The 24,899-nt window shown below is 39.2% G+C and overlaps 1 protein-coding gene across 3 annotated transcripts in view; it reads left to right on the forward strand.

The window, feature by feature from the left end:
- Nucleotides 1–428: 428 nt before the first annotated feature.
- Nucleotides 429–24,899, forward strand: part of LOC148867964 (cycloartenol synthase 2) — a 66,700-nt gene continuing 42,229 nt past the window's right edge. Inside the window, exons 1-8 of one of the 3 annotated variants that reach the window (XM_088970175.1) lie at nt 429–892; nt 999–1,070; nt 1,170–1,265; nt 1,538–1,748; nt 22,282–22,467; nt 22,554–22,643; nt 22,826–23,020; nt 23,146–23,230. In XM_088970175.1, coding sequence (XP_088826301.1) covers nt 1,551–1,748; nt 22,282–22,467; nt 22,554–22,643; nt 22,826–23,020; nt 23,146–23,230 — 754 coding nt within the window. In that variant the 5' untranslated portion in view covers nt 429–892; nt 999–1,070; nt 1,170–1,265; nt 1,538–1,550. Of the gene's footprint in view, nt 893–998; nt 1,071–1,159; nt 1,266–1,537; nt 1,749–22,281; nt 22,468–22,553; nt 22,644–22,825; nt 23,021–23,145; nt 23,231–24,899 lie in introns of all 3 variants that reach the window. The other 2 variants (XM_088970173.1, XM_088970174.1) reach the window with 2 other exon arrangements.

Genomic DNA, 24,899 nt, shown 5'->3' on the forward strand with positions numbered 1-24,899 from the left:
TACAGTTCGATCGAGCATGAAGGCTCGGGATATGCACATAACTACAAGAGGGTCCAAGAAAAGAGGAAGTTCAGACATCAGACTTTCTAGAATCTCCTCCATCAGGTAGTTCAGTCTCCATGTGGTCCTCCTCCACGTCGTCTCGGCCTGCCTTCTCTAACGGTCTCACTTCGAGGAGTTCATCATCACTTTCTCCCTCTGAGGAGTTAGGTTCCTTGTCGGCCTCCTTCTCCATCTCTGGAGTAACGGAAGACATGGAGACGGATCTGAGATCAAGCTCAGGGAACTTTCACCGCACCAGTCTTCTACAGAGCTTGAAGCCCGATCGATATGAGTTGGAGCTATACTCGACTTGGAGGTCGTGAAACTCGGGGGACTCCTTGAACTCCTTGACGACATGATCTCTTTCCCAAATCCTCTTCTCTTGAATTGCGGTGTCAAATATTTCGGTGCGTTCCTTGATCATTGCCTCAAGGCTTTCATTCTCCCGATGGAGAGCTTCCTTCTCCCCTTTGAGTTTCTTCTTCTCCTCCATTAGTAGCAGAATCAATTCCTCCTGGCTCTGAGCTTCTTTCTTAGCCCTAAGAATTTCATCCCGAGTTAGGTCCAACTTGCGATAAAGCTTTCAGGCGTTCTCTTTGACCTCCTCAATTCGCTTTAAGGAGATGTCAAAATGATAGAGTAGCGAGTAGATAGCGAAGGTCACCTAAGAATAAAGCAAGTGTAAATATTACCGAAAAAAGTTTAAGAAAATAAATGAAGTGGTAGCTTACTTACCACCGTACATTAGTTGCCTGCTATTCCTAAATTGGTGAGAGTTGTTCACCTCTATGGTCTAATGGTGAGAGTCGTTGGCTGCTCTTCCTTGGGAATTGAAAACGTAAACTTTAGGGTAAGATTTAACTAAACGTAAATTTATAGGAATATTTTAGTAAATAACCAATAGTTTATTATTTGATTATTAAAATCCATTGTTGCCACATGCTTCACCTATGAAGTCGGAGAAGCTGCTGTAACTGTGAGTGAGTTCGCGCAGGAAGAAAGAAGAAAGAAATCTCATCATCACGAAGGTAAAATTGATCGCGTAGTTTTTCATTCAATTGCAAATTTTGGAGAAAACCTTGAACTGAAATTCGAACTGCTTTTTTTTTTTCGCAAGAAAAGAGCAGGAGATTTGAACAGGTTTCTCTGTTTCTTACAATGCTGTAACTCTGTGAGTGAGTTCGCGCAGGAAGAAAGAAGAAAGAAATCTCATCATCACGAAGGTAAAATTGATCGCGTAGTTTTTCATTCAATTGCAGATTTTGGAGAAAACCTTGAACTGAAATTCGAACTGCTTTTTTTTTTTTTTAGCAAGAAAAGAGCAGGAGATTTGAACAGGTTTCTCTGTTTCTTACAATATTTTACCATAATGCAGTCCATGTTTTCATTGATTTCGGGGAATTTCAGAAGATTTTGCCTTTTCGGTTGTTGGATTTACATTTTGAGATTGATTTTAGTTAAAAGCAACTGCATTGCTCTTTACTGGATTTTTCAGTTATTTGATCATAATGTGGAGGTTTAAAATCGCCGAAGGAGGAAACTCGTGGCTTCGGACAACAAACAATCACGTCGGAAGACAAGTATGGGAGTTCGACCCCAAGCTTGGAACGCCGGAGGAGATTATGGAGGTTGAGAAGGCTCGAGAAAGTTTCCAGAAGCGTCGGTTTGAGAAGAAGCATAGTTCAGACCTTCTGATGAGGATTCAGGTGAAAGAAAGAAGAGAACTGCTTTTACTTATTTATTCATTTTTTGGGTTTTAGGAAGAAGCCTCGTGACGTTAAGGCATTGGAGACGTGTTTTCTTTAATCTTGGTTATCCGCCCTTCTATAATTTTCTATAAATTAACTAGATATGTGACTAGGAAATTGTATTCTTTGTTTGTTGTTGACCGTTGTTTGTAATCTCAGCTTGTGTCAATGGTCATAGAATTTCCAAAAAGAGAATTAGACATGCTGTAGAGTTCATACTTCGTTTAGCTTGCCAACTAGACCTTCTACCACCCAAAACCCAAGTCTCTCATACTCCAAGCTTACTTGATTTTGCTATGTTTTATCCGTTTACTAATCATTATCATTCAGGTTCTAAAATTTCTAATACCAGGTTCAGAGTTGCAACCAGGTAGAACAGATTGAAATTATTTTTATTTTTAATAAAATTAAAAATTGTATAAATATGATGCAAAAATTTCAAAATTTTCTATCCTTTTCCCATATAAATAGTAGCTGCCAGAAACAACACATAAGGAATTAATGATATGATCAGCATCTCTAAGTAGAATTCAAATTTCTTCTCTAACTCATTCAAGGAGTATAAATTTAGAAACCCCATACTCAAAATGCAACAAGTGATTGTAATTTAATTCATAGTAATTAATATTTTGGTCATCCATTTTTTTGCAGTTTATTGTTTCTTTTCTGAAATTAAATATATAAATTAATTAAAACATCTTGAAAGTGCAAGTTAGTAATGCAATTTTCTAGGATGTCTTAAGATATTCCATAAGTTTTTGTCTTGGAACACCTTATGTACTCAATTGAGGATTATCCTAGCTATTTACTATCCATTCTAATGAATGATATCTATCTATCTATTGGTAAGTAAAGTATAGTTGGGATAAGGCTTGGGTGATGATGATGGCAAGTATAGTATTGTAAAAAACCATTACCAATGTTGGTCCCAACTATTTGAGGCCTTGGTAGGTGTAGACTGGATATGGTCCTAACCTTTGGCATTTTTTTTTTCACAAAGTGGCTGCTCTAAGACTTCAAGCTGCATTCTCTTGCTTGCCAGGCCTAGAGTATTTTATCATAAATGATTATTTATATTATATTTGCACTACCAAGGAATATGGTAGTGCAAATGTAGAACAAATGCACAAAAAATGCACTATGCTTTTTTTTTTTATTTTATATAAAAAAGAAAAAGAAGCTTTATTGAAGACATCACTTTTATTTATCAAAGAAAAAGAAGTTTGGAGAGTTCAAACTTGAAGACATCCCTTGAACTTGATGTGATCTTTTTTTATGAGTAACATTATTAAAGAAGCTTTATTTGTGATGAATGTGAAAATAAAAGTTAAAGGTAGACCTTCTTCATATGACACACACAAATAAGGGAAACCAAGTGCATAGCAGCAAATACATCGTAGAAGAAGAGTTCTGTTTATGATGAATGAGAAATTAAAAGTTAAAGACATACCTTCATATGACAAACTCAAATAAGGAAAACCATGTGCATAGCACCAAATACATCGTATAAAGAACAGTACAATCTATCCTATGCTTAAAGCCTCCAATAAAGCTGTGCTTTCCCCTGATACAATTTTATTTTTTCAAACAAGAGTCTGAAAGAAAATTTTCATTTAGGAGGTTGGGTACATAAAACTCAACTTTGATGGCAGCAGTAGAGGGAACCTTGGGCCTTCAGGTGTAGGAGGTGCACTCCATAATGAAATAATGAAATAGGGCATGTGCTGGTCCTGTTTTAAGGTCTGATTGCTATTGGAGATTCCTCAAAGGCTGAACTGTTGTCAGTTTTGGAAGGTGTAACTAGAGCAAAGGAGCTGAGTGTGCATAAATTGATTATTGAAGGAGATTCAAAACACAAAGGGAATCATTTGTGGATATACAACAATGAGTTCAAAAAGTTTAAATGGATAACCAGGGGAGCGGATCAGCGGATATTAAAATTCAGTGGGTGCAAAGGATGGCTAACAGCATGGCAAAACATGGATTGGAGAGGACTTAAATGTTTTGGGCTCAGTTGTAAAATCTTGTTATTGGAGATGAGCTGCTTTATATCCATTCATTTCTGCATTCCTTGTAATCTTCTTTTATAAATTTAATGAAAAATTTCAGTTATTGATAAAAAAAAGCAATTGTTCATTTCAATTACAGAATATTAAAAGAGGTTTTAAGTTGGGAAAATGGACTATTCAGAGTGCAATACATGAAGTCTACCCTAGTTTCCTTAGTCCCATCCAGTTTGATGTGGGATGGGGTAATAAAGTACATTTGTGGGAAAATCTATGGGTAGGGGAAGCCCCACTTAAAGACCAATTCCTGAACTCTTTGCTCTTTTAAACTTTAAGTGAGAAACTGTGTCTTTTTTGGGAACACCTTGTCAAGCGGTGTAAATTGGAGCTTGGGTTAGGGGGTGTATTCTGAGGTACAGGAGGTGGGGTACTAGCGCTCTACTCAGGTGCTGTAGAGCAAGGGGATTCACTGACAGCAAAACTAATGGTTTTGCTTCAAGGGCTGAAACTTGCAAAACAGCTTGGCTTCCAAAGGTTAGAAGTGGAAGGAGACTTTCAGGTGGTGATTTCCTGGACAAAATTTCATTGCCAAACCCCTTGGATGTACAGGCAAAGGATTAGAGAAATTGAAATGATAACAAGGGGACTGAGTGTTACATTTAAATGGGTGAGAAGAACTGCAAATGGCATGGCAGATACATTAGCTAAACAGGGGGCAAACCGGCAAACAGGCAACACTTATTTTGGGCTAAACTTTAAGTAGGAATGGCAATGGGTAGGGTACCCGTGCAAATTGCCAAACCCATTCCCGAACCCGCCTATGTATCCCTGATTCCAAACCTGTCTCAAACCCGTCTAACTTTTCCTCTCAATTTCCCAAACCCGTTAAACCTGTCCCGACCCATCCCACCCGTTAAACCCCTTGACCAAATGTTTTCTACTAAAAAAATTTTCTTAATGCTTATAGTGTGACTTGAACCCGGATCAATTAATGATAGCGCCAAATCTCTTAACACTACTTTAAGCCACTAAGCCATCTCACCTTTTCTGTTATTTAATGAAATAAAATAGATTTTATTAACTTTCGTGTTCATCAAAACAATCAATACATGTATATGATTAACAATTCCAACTAAAAATTAAAAGAATTAATATTTAAAATTAGCATTTTATAACTAAATGAAATAAACAATCTATCAAATCCAAATTTACATCAAATGATGATTTTAATCCCAAGAAATTTATGCAAATAAAATATTAATAATAGAATAATTATCTTAGTACTTAAAAATTATAAATTTGTGCATGACATATAATATAATAGGTTCATATTTATGCATCCCGGGTATCTGGTATCGGATACCCTAAAGTCAAAACCCAAACCTGTCCCAAACCCTATAGTTTTTTATATAAAATCCCAAATCTGTCCCAAACCCTATAGGGTTTTGATAAACGGGTCCTATTAGGGTTGGGACGGGTCAGATACCCAAAAATTCCCGTGGAATTGCCATCCCTAACTTTAAGGCTGATTTTGGGGGATTGCATTTTTACTTCTATCTGTTTACCATATGTGTGTAAGTAAACTACCCATAAATTTGTAAGCTCAATTTTCACATTACGATTAATAAAAGTTACCTTTGCTGATTAAAAAAAAAAGGAACTTGGGTTTTAGGAGAAGCTTAAGGGAAAATGAATGTGAGTCCTTAATCCATTTGCTGAACTTGTTAGGGCAAGTTTTTCTAGACCTGTCCCTGGAGGATTTTAGAATTTGGTTAGGCTCTTTGGATGGTCTCTTCACTTGTTCCTTTTTTTTCAGAGTACTTGCCTTGGCTAACCTCCTAGTAGGAGACTTCCCTATGAGAGAAATATGGAGTAAGCCTATCCCTCTAAAAATTTAGCCCTCTATTGGGAAATCTTCATTGGTAAGGTAAATACTTGTGATATGCTGCAAAGAAGGCCTTATGCTTGCCTTTCTCTTCCCATGTTCTCCCTTTGTAAGGAAAGTGGTGAGGCCCTATCTCATTCATTATTCTCCTGTACCTTTGTGCATCAAATTTGGTTTTTTTTTTTTTTTCTTGTTTTCTCTTTGGCTGTAGGTGAAAGAAAAGAGGGAAAATAATGTGGAGAGCTACGAAGGCAGCAATTTGTTGGGTGGTTTGGGAAGAAAGGAATAACAGGATCTTCTTGGAGAAAAGCAGGACACTAGATTTAGCAATAGTTTATTATTTGATTTAGAGATGTTCTTATCCCAAGGAAGAGCTGCCTCTGTTGGCTGCTCTTCCTTGGGAATTGAAAAAGAGATGTTCTTATCCCCAAATTGGTGCATCCTCTGCTGGTCTAATGGTGAGAGTTGTTCTCACCTCCTACTTTCCTATCCTTTTTTTTTTTTGGGAAACGGTAACTTCCATTAAAATTTAAGGAATACTTTCCTATCCTTTTATTGCTGACATTTGGAATTGGTGTTTCTCTTTATTTGGGTGCAGGTGGATTTTGCCAACGGGGGTAAGCCTTTTGTTTGACCTGTTTGTGTTCAGTTGGCCCAAGAAAAGGGGAAGAATAATGTGGAGGTATATAAGAGCAGCTTTGATTATTGCTTGGGAAGAAAGAAATGCATGAACCTTCCCAGAAAAAAAGAGAGAAGCAAGGACATGATAAAAGAGTGTCTGGTTACTATGGGAATACATTGGATCAGAACTTTTGATTCATTATCACTCTTCTCCTTTGATGATCTTTGGAGGAATTGGTATGCAGTGGCAAGGAGTTTTGCCAAAAAGGAAAGACCAACCTTGGTATGGATGCCTCCCTCCAAAGGATTCATGAAACTGAATTTTGATGGTAGCAGCCAAAGCAACACAAGTCCTAAGTTGGTGGTAGGATGGCTGAAAGACACCTTGTTGCTTTGTATTTGGAACCAATGAGAGTAGAAGATTCATAAGGGCTGAGATGATGGTGGTCTTGCAAGGAATTCAGATTACACATGAGCTAAATATGGAGAATTTGGTAGTTAAAGGTGATTCTAAGTTGGTGGTAGGATGACTGAAAGAGCTAGAATCAGCAATCTGGTGTTATAGAAATGAAATGAAGATACTTAAATGGCTTACAAGAAATATGACATTAAGAATATGATGGGTGAGAAGGTTGGCTAATTCTTGTGCTGATACACTAGCCAAACAAGGGGTGAACAGGGCCTGCTTATATTGGGCTCAATTGTAATTTTTTTTGTTATAGAGTTTTGGAAGAGGCTGCAACTCGCACCTCTCCTTGGGATGCTTGTAATGCTTCATTTTTGGTTGTCAACCAAGGACCTGTTCAGAAAAACCCTGCATCATTGGTTTTTTGATCACATCATCCTTTTTAAATAGCTACACAATTTGGAAGTTCTGTTGTTTTGGTTGGAGAACTTGTTTTCTTGGCTTGCTCATTTTTCTGTATAGTTGTTGGCTGTACATGAGGCATACATGGGTTACACTTCTAATTCTGATCTTTATAGTAAAGATTAATACAATATTTTACCTCTTTCTCAAAAAAATGTATAGGCACCATTAGATGCCACATGGGACAATAGAAGTGGGAAACTGGGAATACCCCTCAAAAACAAGAAACATCTTTTTGACATTTCCCCCAGCACCCCCATGCATGTAACCCAATACAAAGTGTGGTGGGACCATCTGAAGTTAAATATGCCCAACCAAATATGTTTAAAATCAAATTGACTATGTGGTGCTTATGTGGAGTCAAAATGGGAATGCAACACCACGGAGCCAGTCACAACAGACATGCATTTTTAAAGTGCTTCAGGATTTTAGAAAAGGCATGGTGCATAAGCATACTATTTAAATATCCTTCTATTCCATTTACATAGTTATTGTGGAATAAAATTTTTGGTGGTCTTCTGTTTTGATATAAGCAAGGTGTTCTCTGTGGTGTTCTTGAAAACGCCTTTCTAGTAGGCAGTTTCCATTAGAGAGGCTCTCTCTTTGTGGATGAGATTGCTTAAGCCTGTCATCTCTGTCATCTTAGAGGCCACTTGATAATGGTTGTAGTGGCTAATTGAATGGCTTATTGCTTGATCTTTTAGTGAGTAAGCCATTAAGTAGGTTGTGAGATCTTTAATGGCTGAATGACTTTTTGTGTTTATTGCTATACCCTTTGTAGAGAACACTGATGTTGGGCCCCACAGCTACAGTCCCACTGTGTTCATAGGGTAGAAGGTGCTCTAGTCTTTCTAGGGTTAGCTGGTGGTCAGTTAGTTATGTCAGTTGTTATTTATTTCAGTCTTATTTTATTTTATTTGTTATGTAAATACTAAGGGCAGATCTGTCATTTCCATGTAATGAGCATAACCTATAAATACTAAATAAAGTGGCGGCGGCAGAACATTATGCTTCTGTTCCTCCTTTCAACTCTTGTGTTCTACTGCTCTTTCTTCCTCTTTCTCCTCTCTTATCTATACCTTTTCTTCTATTTTCAAACCTGAAATCCATTAGGGTTCAAGACTGATAGCAGTCCTGAACGTCTACTTGGTATCAAAGCTAGGGTTTCTCATGTGAGTCTAGTCCAGCCGACCACATGAGAACCATCTAAGGCTGGAAGCTGAGAAAGTAGAGTTCGTTGACTGATTCTTGGAGATCGCCAGAGAGTTTAGCAGTTGTTTGAAGATTTGCCACGGTTGCAGAGTGTTGGTGATCAGGAAGAATCAGAGAAGGCTAGGGTTCGGGTAACCTTGGAAGGCAGCGAACAACATTCTCTTGTAAGTTTTTTATTTTCTGAGAGAAGTACTATCAGAGAAGATAGGCTGGACCTATTTAGAAAGGGCGGCCAAACCACTCTAGGGTTTTCTTTCTTCTATTCTCTAGGGTTTTGTCTTAACCCTGCGACAAACCCTAATACTAGGCTGAACCTTGTGATCTTTCTATGAAACTTTTCTTAAGTGTGATCAGTTTTAGGGTTTCATATTAACCCTACTACAAGTGTGATCTGTACGGTACTGTCTGGAGTGTGTGGCTGAGAATTTGCTTTTAAGGATTGGTTAAAACCCTAATTCTGCTTCAGCATATCAGATTGTTCTCCAAGCTGTTTTCAGATTCTTTTTGGGGACTTCGAACTCTTGTAAGGGGTGAAAACTGTACGGACTGTTGCTGTTGTATTTGATAATTGGTTTCAGATCAGACTTATACCTGTTTTATGCACATTTGCCGTGAATACAGATTGGTTCTATACTGATTTTGTGATTGTGGTTGATAGTCCAAGTGCAGTTTTTTGACCGTAGTAACCCTAATTTTGAGACTACTAGTTCTTGACCGAAATGGAGTTTAAGAATCAGGCAAAAGGCAGTTTTGGGAACAACAGTTATGGTAATGTTTTTGAGACAAGTTTTTAGATTACAACCGTAAGATTTGATGGATCAAACTATTTGGAATGGGCCCAATCAGCCATGATGGCTATTGGGGGAAGGGGTAAAGTAGGGTATCTCTTGGGAGATGTGAAAGAACCCTCCAAGGGAGACCCCATGTATACCAAGTGGGTCCAAGAAAACTACTTGGTTATGACATGGCTGTGTAATTCTATGTAGCCTCATATTAGCCGCAATTACTTGTGGGCAAAGACAGCCAAGGAGATATGGGATGCTAAGAAAGAGACTTACTCCCAACCCCTTAATGTTGCCTGAGCATATGAATTGAAATGTGAAGTGAATACCCTTAAACAAGTACAGAAACCGGTGTTGGTCTACTTCTCTACCTTGAAGTCCCTGTGGCATGAGATTGATCATTTAGAGACTCTTGAGTGGGAGAGTCCCAAAGATGCTCAGATACATAGAAAGCACATTGAGACAAATAGAGTGTTTGAGTTCCTGGCAGGACTGAATTCAGAATATGATATTGTGAGGCAACAGATTTTGACCAGAGATAGTGTGACCCTCTCTCAGGCATACTCCTTCGTGCATAGTGAAGAGACCAGGAGGAAAGTCATTATGCAATCTCAGCCTCTTACACCAGCCCTTGTAGCTGTTAAACCCAAAGCAGGGGGTGATTCAGAAAGGGACAGGAAGAAGGAAGATAAAAGGGATATCGTATGTGAGCATTGTAAGAAACCTAAACACACAAAAGAAACATGTTGGAAGCTGCATCCTCATTTGGTACCGACAAAGTTGAGAAGCAAGAAGGGTAATGCTCATATGGCAGTGACTATAGATTCAACATCCTCGTCTGGCACAAGAGGCACACCTTTAGAGACCTTAGCTGCAGTTCGGGCTGCTCTAATACAGTTGGAAAAGGAAGTTGGCAACTCAGCTCAGTCACCGTAGTCACCATCAGCCCCTGCCACATATGCTTTCACACATTCAGGTACTCGAGCCTCAGCTCCAAGTACTACTGCACCCTGTTGGGTAATAGATTCAGGTGCACCTGACCATATGACTAGCTTGCCTTCATTGTTTACCACTTATCATTTATCTTCTGGTAGGGGTAAAGTATCTATTGTTGATGGTTTTCTTGTCCCCATTTCTGGCAAGGGTGACATCAAACTGTCGGATACTATATCCTTGTCCTTTGTCTTGCATGTTCCTAAACTGGATACTAACCTCCTTTCCGTTAGTAGTATTACCAAACATTTGAACTGCTCAGTAACTCTTTCCTGACCGATGTGTTTTTTAGGACTTGGAGACGAAGAAGGTGATTGGGACTGGCCGTGAGACGAATGAGATCTATCTGCTCGGGGAGAGTTCTCGTCGGGAAGAGTCAGTGGATAAGAAGTTACTTGTTTCTCAGGTTGTGAGTCCGGTTATGCTTTGGCATAACCGATTGGGTCATTTATCTTTTCGGTCCTTGAAGAGTCTGTTTCCTACTTTGTTTGAGTCTGTTGAGTCATCTCAGCTGAAGTGTGAAAGCTGTGAGTTTGCTAAACATTGTAGAAACTCTTATTCATTGAGTAATAAAAGGAGTAATAGTTCTTTTGATATTGTGCATACTGATGTTTGGGGGCCATATCACATTCCTTCTATGGGTGGGTACAGATATTTTTTGTTATTTGTTGATGACCACACCCGGTTTTCTTGGGTTTATCTTATGCGTTCATGAGATGAGGTGCCTGCCCTGACCCAAAACTTCCACCAAATGATCCTAACCCAGTTTGATGCCAGGATCAAAGTGCTTAGATCTGATAATGCAAAGGAATACTTTGCTAAGCCATTGGCATCGTACCTCCTTAATCATGGGGTTATCCACCAAAGCACTAGCCCTCATACACCTCAACAGAATGGGGTTGCAGAAAGGAAGAATAGGCACATCTTGGAGGTGGTTAGAAGTATTATGTTTAACTCCAATGTCCCTATTCGCTTCTAGGGTGATGCTATCCTCACAGCGGTATATCTTATTAATCGGGTTCCTTCCCGGGTTTTTGATATGAAACCTCCGTTTTCCCTTCTATACCCAAATGAGGAGTTGTTTAATGTTCCCCTTAAAACATTTGGTTGTACTTGTTTTGTTAAGCTTCTCGGACCCCATCACTCCAAGTTCGAATCCTAGGCCCCCGAATGCATCTTTCTTGGTTATGCACAAACTCAAAAGGGTTATTGCTGCTATGATTCTGTTTTAGGGAAGAAGTTTGTATCCATGGATGTCACTTTCTTTGAGGAGACACCCTACTATTCTCGGGTTTTTCCTAAGGGGGAGAGCAGTGAGAGTGGGGGTTTGGGTCCTTTTCTTCACGGGGAGCACAGTGAGGGCAGGGTTAATACTTTTGGGGCTGTTCCTTTACCTATTCCATTGGGTGATGAGGGCTGCAGTAGTGAGGGTGGTCAGAGGGATCAGGAGTTGAGAGTCTATCACAGGCGATGCAGGCAGGTTGATCTCGATCATCAGTTGTTCAGGCCAAACCCAACCTCTTCTGCAGCTCCAAGTTCAGGTATTACAGTCCCAGGGCCCATAGAGACATCTTCCATTGCTTCCACTTCACCCCTTGAAGACGACCTTGACCTTCCCATTGCCATCCGTAAAGGAAAACGACATTGCACCACATCTACAACCTACTGCATTTCCTAGTTTTTATCCTATGATCACCTATCTCTCTCCTATAGGTCCTATCTTACTTTCGTTGCTAATGTCCCTATTCTAAGAACAGTGCAAGAAGCCCTATCAGTCCCGGAGTGGAGAGGTGCAATGCAACTCGAAATGGATGCCCTGTTGAAAAATAATACCTGGGAGCTAGTTGATTTGCCCAAAGGAAAGAAACCAGTTGGATGCAGATGGGTATTTACTGTGAAGCACAATGCAAATGGCTCAATTGAGAGGTACAAAGCTCGGCTAGTTGCAAAAGGGTTGACCCAGACTTATGGTATAGATTACTTGGAGACATTTGCCCCGATAGCCAAGATGACTACCATTCGAGTTTTATTATCTCTTGTAGCAAGCCACAATTGGCCTTTGTACCAAATGGACGTTAAAAATGCTTTTCTGAATGGAGACCTGCAGGAAGAGGTTTAAATGCAGTTGTCTCTTGGATTCTATGATACAGAGACAGGTAAGAAGGTTTGCCGACTCAATAAGGCATTGTATGGGTTGAAGCAGTCACCTAGAGCTTGGTTCGATAGGTTCGGTTATGTATAGGTCTAGTCAGATCATACACTGTTTATCAAGAGGGTGGAGTCCTCTCTGACACTAGTTGCAGTATATGTTGATGTTATTGTGGTGACAGGAAATGACAGCCATGAAATTGAGTCCCTCAAACAGCTCCTTCATCAAGAGTTTGAGGTGAAAGATCTTGGTGCTCTTCGATATTTTTTGGGCATTGAGGTTGTTAGATCTAAACAGGGGATCTTTGTCTCTCAACGAAAATATGTTCTAGATCTGTTGGCGGAAACTGGAAAGTTAGGTGTCAAGCCTGCGGATACACCCATTGAACAGAACCACAAAATTAGTGCAGAGAGTGGGGATTTGAAGACAAAGTTATGTTCCAGCGATTAGTGAGAAAGCTCCTATATCTCTGCCTCACTTGGCCAGATATCAATTATGCAATTAGTGTTGTTAGTCAGTACATGCATTCTCCTAGAACCACACACCTTCTTGCAGCAAAAAAGAATATTAGCATACTTGAAGAGATGCCCGGGTAGAGGTATACTATTCAAGAACGATGACCACATGAAGGTGGAGGTCTATACAGATGCCGATTGGGTTGGGAGTGTTGATGACAGAAGGTCTACCTCTGGATATTGTGCCCTTGTGGGAGGTAACCTTGTCTCTTGGAGGAATAAGAAACAAAGTGTTGTCTTCCGATCTAGTGTTGAAGTTGAATACAAGCCAATGGCTAACGGAGTGGCTAAAATTCTATGGCTGAGATCACTACTTGAGGAGTTGGGTATTGAGTATGAAAAGCCCCTGATGCTGTATTGTGATAATCAAGTGGCTATTAATATAACACACAATCCGGTGCAGCATGACAGAACCAAACATATTGAAGTTGATCGACATTTTGTACGAGAGAGGGTCTCATCACAAGAAGTGTGTCTCCCGTACATCACCTCCAACATGCAGCTAGCAGATATCCTCACCAAAGCTGTACCAAGGAAGAAGCTAGAAGTGGATCTATCCAAATTGGGAATGATAAACATTTATTCCCAACTTGAGGGGGAGTGTAAAGAACACTGATGTGGGCCCTACAGCTACGGTCCCACTGTGTTTGTAGGATAGAAGGTGTTCTAGTCTTTCTAGGGTTAGTTGGTGGTCAGTTAGTTATGTCAGTTGTTATTTATTTCAGTCTTATCTTATTTTATTTGTTTTGTAAATACTAAGGGCAGATCTATCCTTTCCATGTAATGAGCATAACCTATAAATACTAAATAAAGTGGCGGTGGCAGAACATTATGCTTCTGTTCCTCCTTTCAACTCTTGTGTTCTACTGCTCTCTCTTCTCTCTTTCTCCTCTCTTATCTATACCTTTTCTTCTATTTTCGAACCTGAAATCCATTAGGGTTCAAGATTGATAGCAGTCCTGAATATCGCTGAATATTTTGTTGTATTATGTGAAGACAAGAAGCCTAATTCAGATGCTCAGGTCAAGAAAATCTCGGAAGGGGTTGAAGACCATTTTAATTTATGTGAAGACAAGCCGGAGCCTCGGCATGGCCAAGAGTTTGAGTCAGGTGTGAGGATTGAAGGGATGGAGATTGCAAATGGTGAAGATTGGAACAAGCTAAATAAGTTGTGGTCCTACCCCAGCCATTGATTATGTAGAGATTTTGTCTCTCCTGAGCATTTGGAGGGGGAGGGGGTAAGGGAAAAGAGGCAACCCTCAAACAAGTGAATAAAGGGGATGGCATGGTGAAAGGGGAAGAAGATAGGGTGTTCGAGATATTGACAAATGCAGAAGCGAGTTTCTACTTAGGGAGGGTGAGACAGGTGAAAAAGGGGAAGTTGAGGTATCAGACGTTGGTCTATCTATCAAAAGTGGCATTATGGTGGCTGAGGAGGACAAAGAGGGGGTGGTTTTTGTTGTTGAAAATGAAGATGTGAAGGAGGGAAAGTGTGTTTCAACCAAAGAGATTGAGGGGTGGAAAACTTAGAAGTAAATGCTTTTGAAAGGAATGAATTGTTGGTATCCGGAGTTGTTGTTGGAAAGCTTGGGATTGATTTGGGTCAAAGGAGGAAGGAGCTTGACAAAGTTGCTCACTATGACATTGAAGAGGATTAAAAAATAGAGTGTCAAACAAATTTCAAATTGTTCATGTGTCGAAGGTTTGAGGTTGATTGAAGGCCTAGTTGGGTAGGTCTAAGTAATAAACATAAATGATTATATAAGAGAAATGGGAGAAAGATTTATAAAAGAAAAAGAAAAAAGAGAAAGGGGAGAAAGTTGAAGAATTCATGTCAAAGGGGTGAGGTTGAGGAGGTTCTGGCCTCGCATGGAAATAGCAACAAGGAAGTGTCTGCAAAGAATCAATTTGAAGATGAGGGGGAAAGGAGTTTGGTTTCTTGGGATAAGGGAAAGGAGGAAAGGAATGAGGTTTTGGGGAGAGATGGTGGTTTGGTTCAAGGAATGGAGAAGAGGAGTTTAGATAGTGTGGGTTTTAATTTTATTGTGGACGGGGAACTAGAGGTTGGCAAGTTTTTGGAAGCAAAGCATGAAGGAGGTTTGTATGTGAAGATACTTTCAGATAGGGATGTGGGGGTTAGTAAGACTTTAGGATTATTTTTCTTGGGTGGTGAGGCCTTCACTACAAGAGCTTTCAAATAATTTGAGAAAAGTAGGGAGAGATGTAAAAAGTCAATTATGAAGGAAGGGGGTGAGAAGTGGACTGAAGGAGAATAGTAGAAATCTGCTGAATTAAAAAAATTATGAAAGATGAAAATATTTTCTTGAAGAAGAGAAGAAAGAGAGAATAAGAAAAGAAGAAGAGAACTTGAGAAAGAAAAGAGAGCTATTATCTTGCTGCCCCCTTCACTTAATATTTATATTAGAAATATAAGAATAATACAATGACTAATATACCCTTATAGGGCGGAAAACACTAAAAAGCACATAAAAGACTTAAAGAAATAATAAATAATGGACCCAACATAACTGCTGTGGTCCCCACTTCCTATCTAACAATTAATATAAAACAACTACTCCTAAAACAACACAAAATTGATTAAATCTTCAACACTCTCCCTTAAATCGGGAGTAAATGTCACACATTCCCAACTTGCGTAAATCATGTTCAAGCTTGTTTTTAGCAACCCCTTTAGTGAGGACATCAACCAACTGCAATTTTGAAGAAACATATGGTAAGCAAACTTCTCTAGTTGTTACCCTTTCTCTTATGAAGTGCCTATCAACTTCAATGTGTTTTCTCCTGTCATGCTGAATTGGATTATGAGCAATATTGATTGCAGCTTGGTTGTCATAGTATAGCATCATAGGTTCCTCTGCTTTTACCCCAATCTCGGTTAATAGAGATCTAACCCAAAGAAGTTCTGATACACCATGACCCATGGATGTATGTTCAGCCTCTACACTTGACCTAGCCACAACTGCCTGTTTTTTACTCTTGAGATCAAGTTTCCACTTACAAGGGTACATACTCCTGATGCAGATCTCCTATCATCTTGGCAACCTGCCCAGTCTGCATCTGTATAAGATTCCAACTTCAGATTTTCATGATTTGAGAAAAGGATACCTCTGCTGGGGTGTTTTTCAGGTATGCAAGTATTCTCTCCATAGCTTCTCAGTGCTGAACCCGAGGTGCATGCATATATTGACTCACAACACTGACAACATAAGAAATATCTAGTCGTGCCATACACAAATATAACAGTCGACCCACCATTCTTTGGTATCTCCCCACATCCTTTGCCAACTCACCATTCACAACATTAATTCTATGAGGATCAATAGGAGTGTTAGCTGGTTTGGTTCCCAACTTCCCAGCCTCCTGCAGTAGGTCTAGTACATACTTTTTCTGAGAAATGAAGATCCCATGCTTGGATCTTGCAACTTCAATCCCCAGGAAGTATTTGAGCTTATCAAGATCTTTGATCTCAAATTCTTGCTGCAATGATTTTTTAAGAGCATTAATCTCCTTCAGATCATTTCTTGTAACCACTATATCATCCACATACACAATCAGAATTGACACAAGTGCATCTCTCCTCTTCATAGAGAGGGTGTGATCAGATTGGGTTTGTGTATACCCAAAACGTGTAAGTGCCCCTTTGATCCTATCAAACCAAGCCCTAGGTGATTTTTTCAAGCCATACAATGATTTTCTCAGTTTACAAACCTTTCCTTTACCAACATTTTCATAAAAACATGCTGGAATGTCCATATATACCTCCTCTTGCAAATCACCATTGAGGAATGCATTTTTAACATCAAGTTGAAATAGGGGCCATGAATAGGTGGCTGCTAGAGACAAGAGGATACAGACTGAACTCATTTTAACAACAGGTGCAAAGGTTTCCAGATAATCAATACCATAAGTCTAAGTATACCCTTTTGCAACCAACCTTGCCTTGTACCTCTCTATTCTGCCATCGGCCCTATACTTCATAGTGAATACCCATCTACATCTGACTGTCTCCTTGTCTGGAGGAAGATCAACTATTTCCCAAGTTTGGTTTTTAACCAAGGCTTCCATTTATTCTTGCACGGCTGTTTTCCACTCAGGTTTGGAGAGAGCCTCAATAACATTTCTGGTTATAGACATAGAATCCAAGGAAGAAAGGAAAGCTTGGTAGGAGGGTGATAAGGCATTGTAGGAAAGATGGTGTGAAATGCAATGGCCTGTACACTTTCTCTTCCCTTTGCGAAGTGCAATGGGAAGATCAAGGACAATGGGATCAGCTACAAGAATAGTGTTAGGTACAAGAACATTATCATTAGAAAAAATAACAGGCGCAGGCTCAAGGGGAATACCTGGAGTTGTATCTACTGAATCTGGAGCCTCAGAAGGACAATTGGAGAGTGGTGCGGGTTCTACTGGTTGAGCATGTGTGGAGTCAATCATTGCCTGGTGGCGCTGGTAGTGTTGTGAGGCTACTTGTAGTGGCTCAAGTAATGGAACTGATGGAGGTGCTAATGGTAAAACTGGGGGCATAAAGGAAACAAGATGAGGAACAAACTATGAGTTCTCCTCCCCAAGACTCTCCCCCTGAGGAGAACCACTCGAGAAAAAGAAGGTAGGCTCAAAAAAAGTAACATCCATAGTGACAAATCTGCTCCTCAACATAGGGTCATAACAACAATACCCTTTTTGGTTTTGAGCATACCCAAGGAAACACATTTCTTGGCCTTAGAATCCAATTTCTTGCGATGAGGGCCAAGAATGTGAACAAAGGAAATACACCCAAAAACCCTTAGAGGTATGTGAAACATCTCCCTATTCGGAAAAAAAAGATTGAATGGTACCTTAAACCCCAAAGTACATGAAGGAACATAGTTAATCAAGTGTATGGCTGTAAGAAATGCATCTCCCCAGAAATGAATAGGAACTGAATCACACACCATAAGACTTCTTGCCACCTCTACAATGTGTCTATTTTTTCTCTTTGCTACTCCATTCTATTGCGGTGTATATGCACAACTACTCTGATGAATTATACCATGTTCCAAAAAATGTGGTCAAATCCTTCTCAAAATACTCTCTGGCATTATCTGATCTGAAGGCCTTAGTTCTAATTCCAAATTATGTGAGAACCATCTGGTGGAACTGTCGTACCAAGTTAGGAACCTCATCATGGGATCTCATCAAATATGTCCAAGAATACCGTGTCTAATCATCCACAAACAAGAGGAAATAATGGTAGCCACCCATGGAAGGGATATGATATGGTCTCCATACATCAGTGTGAACAACATCAAAAGCAAAAACACTTCTTTTATTACTTGGTTTAAAAGAATGTCTATAATGTTTTCCCAATTGACAACTCTCACACTCTAAGCTAGATAACTAGGCAGACTCAAACAACTTTGGAAAAAGGAATTTTAATGAACTAAAAGAAAGATGACCTAACCGATTATGCTGCAGCATAATCTAACTCATTGACTTTGATCCACTACTACTGTTGCTGCTAACATGGTAGCTCTGATGTCTCGGGATCTCATCTAGAAGGTAGACTCCATTCACCTCACTACCACTCCCAATCATCTTCTTTGACTCCAAATCCTACAAAACACAATTACCAAGAAGGAAGGTCACTGAACAATTCAAATTTTTTGTCAAAGAACTAACAGAAAGAAGGTTGGTATGAAGTCTAGGGACATATAAGGCAGAAGATAAAGTAATGCAATTGGTCACTCAAACTATCCCCTTCCCAACAATGGGAATATGTGAACCATTTGCTGTAGAGACTCTGTCTCTACCAGAGCACAACTGATAAGAACTAAAAAAGGGTAGGTATATTAGTCATGTGCTCGGATGCTCCTGAGTCTATAATCCAAGGAGGTCCCTCCTTACTTGAAGTGGATGCAAGATTTGTAGTTGCATATGAACTACCTGTATGAGCAAAAGAGGTGGTGTAGTTGGCTCCTACACTTTGTTGTCCATCTGAAGGGCTAGAACTAGTTGAATCTTTCTTACTCATAAGCTGTCCAAACCTTTCCAATTTTGTTCTAACTGCTGCTATTGCAATAGACTCCCAATCAGTTTAGGAAAGGGGGCTGAAGAGTCTCCTGTAGTGGCCACATTTGCATTTCCCTTCTTGTTCTTGATTCAAGCAGGTATGAGATGTGGGTGGAGCTTCCAGCAAGTGTCTCTGGTATGCTTAGGCTTCTTATAATAACAACACAACAAGTCCTTCTTATCCTCCCTCCTAGTCTCACTACTCCCCTGTTTCCATTTGGCTTAGGTTTGGTTGTACTAACCATAGCAGACTAGTCAATCCTAGGCTGTCTCAGCATGACATTCCTCTTGTTCTCCTTTCCAGAAACAAAGGCATAGGCTTGAGAGAGTGTCACACTCTCTCTAGAAAGGATATGCTGCCTAGCGATGTCGAATTCAAGGTTTAACCATGCCAAGAACTCAAAAACCCTATTTTTCTCTACTAGTTTTTGATAGGTTGCTGCATCATTTACACTTTCCCACACCATGGTTTCTAAGTGATTTATCTCCTGCCAAAGGGTTTTTAGCATGGAGAAATACATGGCAAGGGGTTTATTTCCCTGTTTTATACTAATCATCTAATTCCTTTACTGGTAGGCTTTGGCTACATTTTGCTTTTGAGAATAGGTTTCAGTCACTCCATCCCAAATCTCCTTTGCAGTATTAGCCTATAAAAAATTTTTGCCAATATGAGGTAATACACAACCAGGACATCACCATGTAATTCTCTTGTACCCATTGAGAGGAATCTATATCAGGTTTCTTCTCCTCCCCAGTGATGTACCATAATTTTCCACGAGCACCAATAGCTATCTTGGCTGATTGTGCCCATTCTAAATAATTTGTATCATCAAGCTTCACTATAGTAATGATTCTAGACCCAAAAATATCACTACTACCTCCAATGCCCAACCCCATGGTACCGGTGGACTTCAGTTCGGTACACCAACTCTCCATCTTACTTCAAACAGTTCAACAGTAAGAAAAAAAAGTAGGTTGAGAGCCTCCAAGAGCAATTCAATCTCATACACACAGGAACAAACCCTTCGAGAAGAAGAAAACCCTATCCGGAGAGAAATCTCTCTCCTCCCATTGTCTCCCACCAGAGAGAAGTGAATCAACCACTCCAGGAGGCCAGAAAACTCTAGAAAGCTAACCTCCCCCTACAGAAAAACAAGAGAAATCCAACGATACCTGAGCGCCCAAGATCAGATAAAAAAATTAAGAGTCCAACTTTTCTAAGACTCTTCCCGTACTCCAGTTCTTCCTGATTTTGATGCTGAAAAGTAGATCACCTTCCGGATGACTAAATCTCACCAAAAAATCCAAGAATTGGGCAATTTGTAGTAGATCGATCAGCCCTTTATCACCTCATGCAGTCGGTTGATCTAGGACTGCAGGAGAAAAGTCCAAGAAATCTAGCTGAAGCTCTGATACTAAGTAGAAATCTGCTGAATTAAAAAAATTATGAAAGAAAAAAATATTTTCTTGAAGAAGAGAAGAAAGAGAGAAGAAGAAAAGAAGAAGAGTACTTGAGAAAGAAAGGAGGGCTATATCTTGCTGCCCCCTTCACTTAATATTTATAAAGAAATATAAGAAGAATACAATGACTAATATGCCCTTATAGGGCAGAAAACACTAAAAAGCACATAAAAGACTTAAGGAAATAATAAATAATGGACCCAACATAACTACTGCGGTTCCCACTTCCTATCTAACAATTAACATAAAACAACTACTCCTAAAACAACACAAAATTGACTAAATCTTCCACAGTCAGGAAGAGGAGCTCGATGGGAGGGGGGAATGATCTTTTGTTTCTGAGGAATTTCTGGAGTTGTTTTGTTTGCTTTGTTCTGTAATTGAGTGGCTGAGAGTTGTTGCTTCTCCGAGTCATTTCTGTTTGTGTGGGTCTTGTGTTGGGTGTGAGCGTTTTGCACCTGTTGTTGGGTTTGTTATTTCTTCTCTTGGATGATTTCTCATTACCTTCCCACTGTACTTTCTTTTTGTTTTTAATGAAATTTTATTTATTATAAAAAAATCACCATCTTGTTCACTAAAGTCAAAGCAATGAGCCATTCAGTTCAACTACTTCAGTTATTATCAAACGGCCCCTTAATTGGACTTGAAGGGTTTCAAACATGTGTTTAAAGGACTAAAGGTCAAAAATAAAACAGACACCTGCATTCATTGGGAGTCTGCTAGAAAAGATATAGAAAGACTTTCCAAACTGTTTTGGAGTTTCAATGTTGCAGTAGGGTGGATCATGGGCCAGGCAGGAATGGACTGTGGGCCTACAATGGTACAACCTTATATATATTATGCATACATACTGTGCCAGGCCTGGGCTGGGTCTGGACACAAAACCTTGGCACAACACTGTTAGGCTAGCCACAGCTACCATTATTAACAATAAAAAATATCCAGAGTTGAGACAAATGTGGTGGAAGTTTCACAACATCCTTAGGCTTTCCTTTAACAAACAGGTATTCGGTAGCAAGCAGCAACCATAAATGAAGTAATAGAAAGAAGCATAAAATGGAAAATAACCTTGACTAGGAATTACTGTTAGGTGTTAGAAAACATCACAAAAACCAAGGTGGTGCAGCAGCAATAAACTCAAATTCTCATTCATCTCTGTAACAGGAAGCACCATAGTCATAAACTCATGGTCATGGCTTGCCTTGTTAGCAAGTAAACTTACTAAACTGCTCATTACAGTAATAACTAGTGACATGTAAGCGGCCTGCTAACTGGACAGCTGATACAGTGACTCAAAAACAATTAAATATGAACTAAAGAAAACATACTTCAACAAAATCCTCTGGAATACCTTTGAGTACAAGGCTGCATCTCACGAAGAGATTGTACAGAGGGCTGTTATAACTCTTCATTCTTGGCTATCTGATGTTGTTAAGTTTTGGGGCATTCCTTGACACAAGTTTTCTGAACAAAGTTTAGTATTTTCCTAGAGGGCTTGCTGTTTGTTCTAGGAGCTCAGTTTTTGGTATGACTAATATACAGACCTAATATATGCATGTATAGTCTCTCACTGTACATGGCCCATAATGATCAAATACTATACTTGTTCAGAAAAAAAAAAGAAACATACCCATGGATTCCACATGGGTCTGATGTCCAAATACTAGAAAAATCCTGTTGCCCAAATACAGGAAAATCTAGAAAATAGAAAGGAAAAAATAGCAAGCAGTTGTGTTCATAATTATCCTATGTACTTCATTTTGCATTAGAATTGACATCTCTTCAAATTTAGGAATGAAAAAGGATTTTACATTCTCGATATATTATTTACTGCTTTCACTCAATGTAAAATATGGAAAAGAGACTAGGTAATGTTTCCGATGTTTCATGTTACACTCTCATGTTGACCCTTTGATTTTTAAAACCCTAGTTTGCAAAGGAGAATCCGCAAAGCACAATCTTACCTCAAGTTAAAGTAAAAGATTCAGAAGATGTTACTGACGAGGCTGTGAAAATCACTTTGAAAAGGGCTATCAGTTTCTACTCGACCATCCAGGCACATGATGGACACTGGCCAGGGGACTATGGTGGCCCTATGTTTCTATTACCTGGATTGGTAAGTATTGAACCTTAAACAGATTTCTTTCCTCTCCTTGGTTTCTTGTAAATTTTTAATGCTGTTTTTCTCATTTATTGGAACAGATAATTATCCTATATATAACAGGAGCACTGAATGCAGTCTTGTCAAAAGAACATCAACGTGAGATGTGCCGTTATCTTTACAATCATCAGGCAAGATAAACTCCTGCAGTTTTGAAGTTGCAACCTGCGCATCTCTTTTACACACCTGTTTAATGTTATATGGTTTTTAGTGTCTGTTAGGGTTCTTACCTCTTTCTCTCTCTCACACACACACACAGTTTGTACATTGAAGCACAAATCCCTTTCTAAACATTGGGACTTGTGAATTGTAGAATGAAGATGGTGGTTGGGGTTTACACATTGAGGGCCCAAGCACCATGTTTGGTACTGCTCTGAACTATGTTACTTTGAGGTTGCTTGGTGAAGGGGCTGATGATGGAGAAGGAGCGATGGAAAAAGGGCGCAAATGGGTTCTTGACCATGGTGGTGTCACTGCAATAACTTCATGGGGGAAAATGTGGCTCTCTGTAAAAAACTAAACCTTTTATTCTTGCCGTTGGTGGTGGTGGTGATATTTGTCTTGAGCAGTTATGTTCATGCTAGCATGTATTCTGGGGCATTTATGTATATTTTTTCTCTATAATGATATTAGGTACTTGGAGCATTTGAATGGTCTGGGAACAATCCACTACCTCCTGAGATATGGCTGCTCCCTTATTTTCTTCCTTTCCATCCAGGTGTGTCGTGAAATTTTCTCTGATTTGCATTCAATTTTCATTTCTTTGAATCTAGTGTAAACAGAGATTTTGCTTAAATATCTAATATACACTTTCTTTTTTTTCATAGTAATGAAAATTTCATTAAAAAATAAAAAAGAGAATACAAGAATTGGTCATAAGAAATCAGCAAGGAGAATTCAAAGTATACAATGTGTTTCATGTCAATTATATTTGTACTTGGTCAGGAGTTTGCAAAAGTGGATAGTTGATCATGTCCGTTCAGTAAACTATGAAGCTAAAGGATTTAATTAGAATGGTGAATTTTGACATGATAATAATCAAAGAGGGAAAAAATAAAGGTAATTATTAAGAAACAGGCAAGACCAAATAACTAGAAATGTGCCACAAGAGCAATGATTTACATCAAATGAAACTGGAAAGTGGAGATAGTTCAGTTTCTTTCTTATCTCTCTACTCAGGCCCAATAGGAGAGGGAGCCACAAGAGCTCAAATGCAAGCTGTCCTTCAACGTTTAAAGATTTGCAAGAGTCTAATTCTGCATAATACAGAGGTTGAAGGAGACTCCAAATCTGTGATAAGATGGTTCAAAAACAACTTCAATGTAACATGGCAGCACAAGTATACCTTAAGACAAGCCAAGTTGTGATGGCTAGAGATTTGGAAGTAGCACGGCCATGGACACAAGCAGCAAGTAGTTTAGCTGATTTACTTGTAAGACAGAGTGAATAGGGATAATCTCTACTGGGGACAACAATGCAATTGAATTTATCTACTCAGCTGGAAAAGGGTAGGTGGCAGCTCTGCTAGCTTAATTAATCTGCCCTACACTTTGTATATGTCATTCTTTAACATATTTAATAAAGTTCAAAGTTACGAATAAAAAAAATGGAAAGTGGAAATACTACCTGCTAAGAGTAAATCATGAATTAAGAACCCGGAAGCTCCTGTAAAATAGAAGCATGAATACATCTCCCACTCTGTAAAATAAAAGCATCAATACATCTCTATCACAGTAGCTTAATTACTTAAAGCAGATGAAGCTGTTCTTGACGCTATGCACATGTATGGAAATAATTGTCATTGTCATTCACCTGTACTGTAGCATGTCATGATGTTAATTAATTTCACATGTGTGCAACCTCTGAGCAAAAACCTTTGGCAAATTTGCCCGATGGCTTTACTGGAAACAAATAGGTGTTTAAAGCATCCCATCAAGGTCCCTAAATAAAGAATACTAGAGTTTTTTTTTCATGACCATAAACTAATCTTATCACTGCCTATTAGTTGTGGTTGAGCACTAACCATTCCTTGGATGATTTAAAGTACTGCTTGAATCAGTTGGTTTGATACTGATTTTAGAAAGAGCGAACTCTTCCTATCCAATGGGAATGTGACAGGGTAACTGAGATTATTGCATTTAGATACAGAAGCTGCCACCACAGATACAGAAGCTTTGGGTTTGGTAGTGGTGGCAATTTTCTCCTTTAAGAAATACTGCAGTGTTCATTGTGTTGTCCTCAACAGACATGTTGCTCACGTATTATGCAACCAAACGTGGTGTCTTAATTGGTCACTAGCTTCTAGTTCTATACGTGAATCTGACAATCTAATTTATAGCACCAGTTTTAAATGCTTTTTCTTTTTCTTATTTTTTGTCTTTTTATGT

The sequence above is a fragment of the Nelumbo lutea genome, chromosome 2 (assembly GCF_056320005.1).
Source record: "Nelumbo lutea isolate HS-2025 chromosome 2, American lotus-T2T, whole genome shotgun sequence".
Lineage (NCBI taxonomy): Eukaryota > Viridiplantae > Streptophyta > Magnoliopsida > Proteales > Nelumbonaceae > Nelumbo > Nelumbo lutea.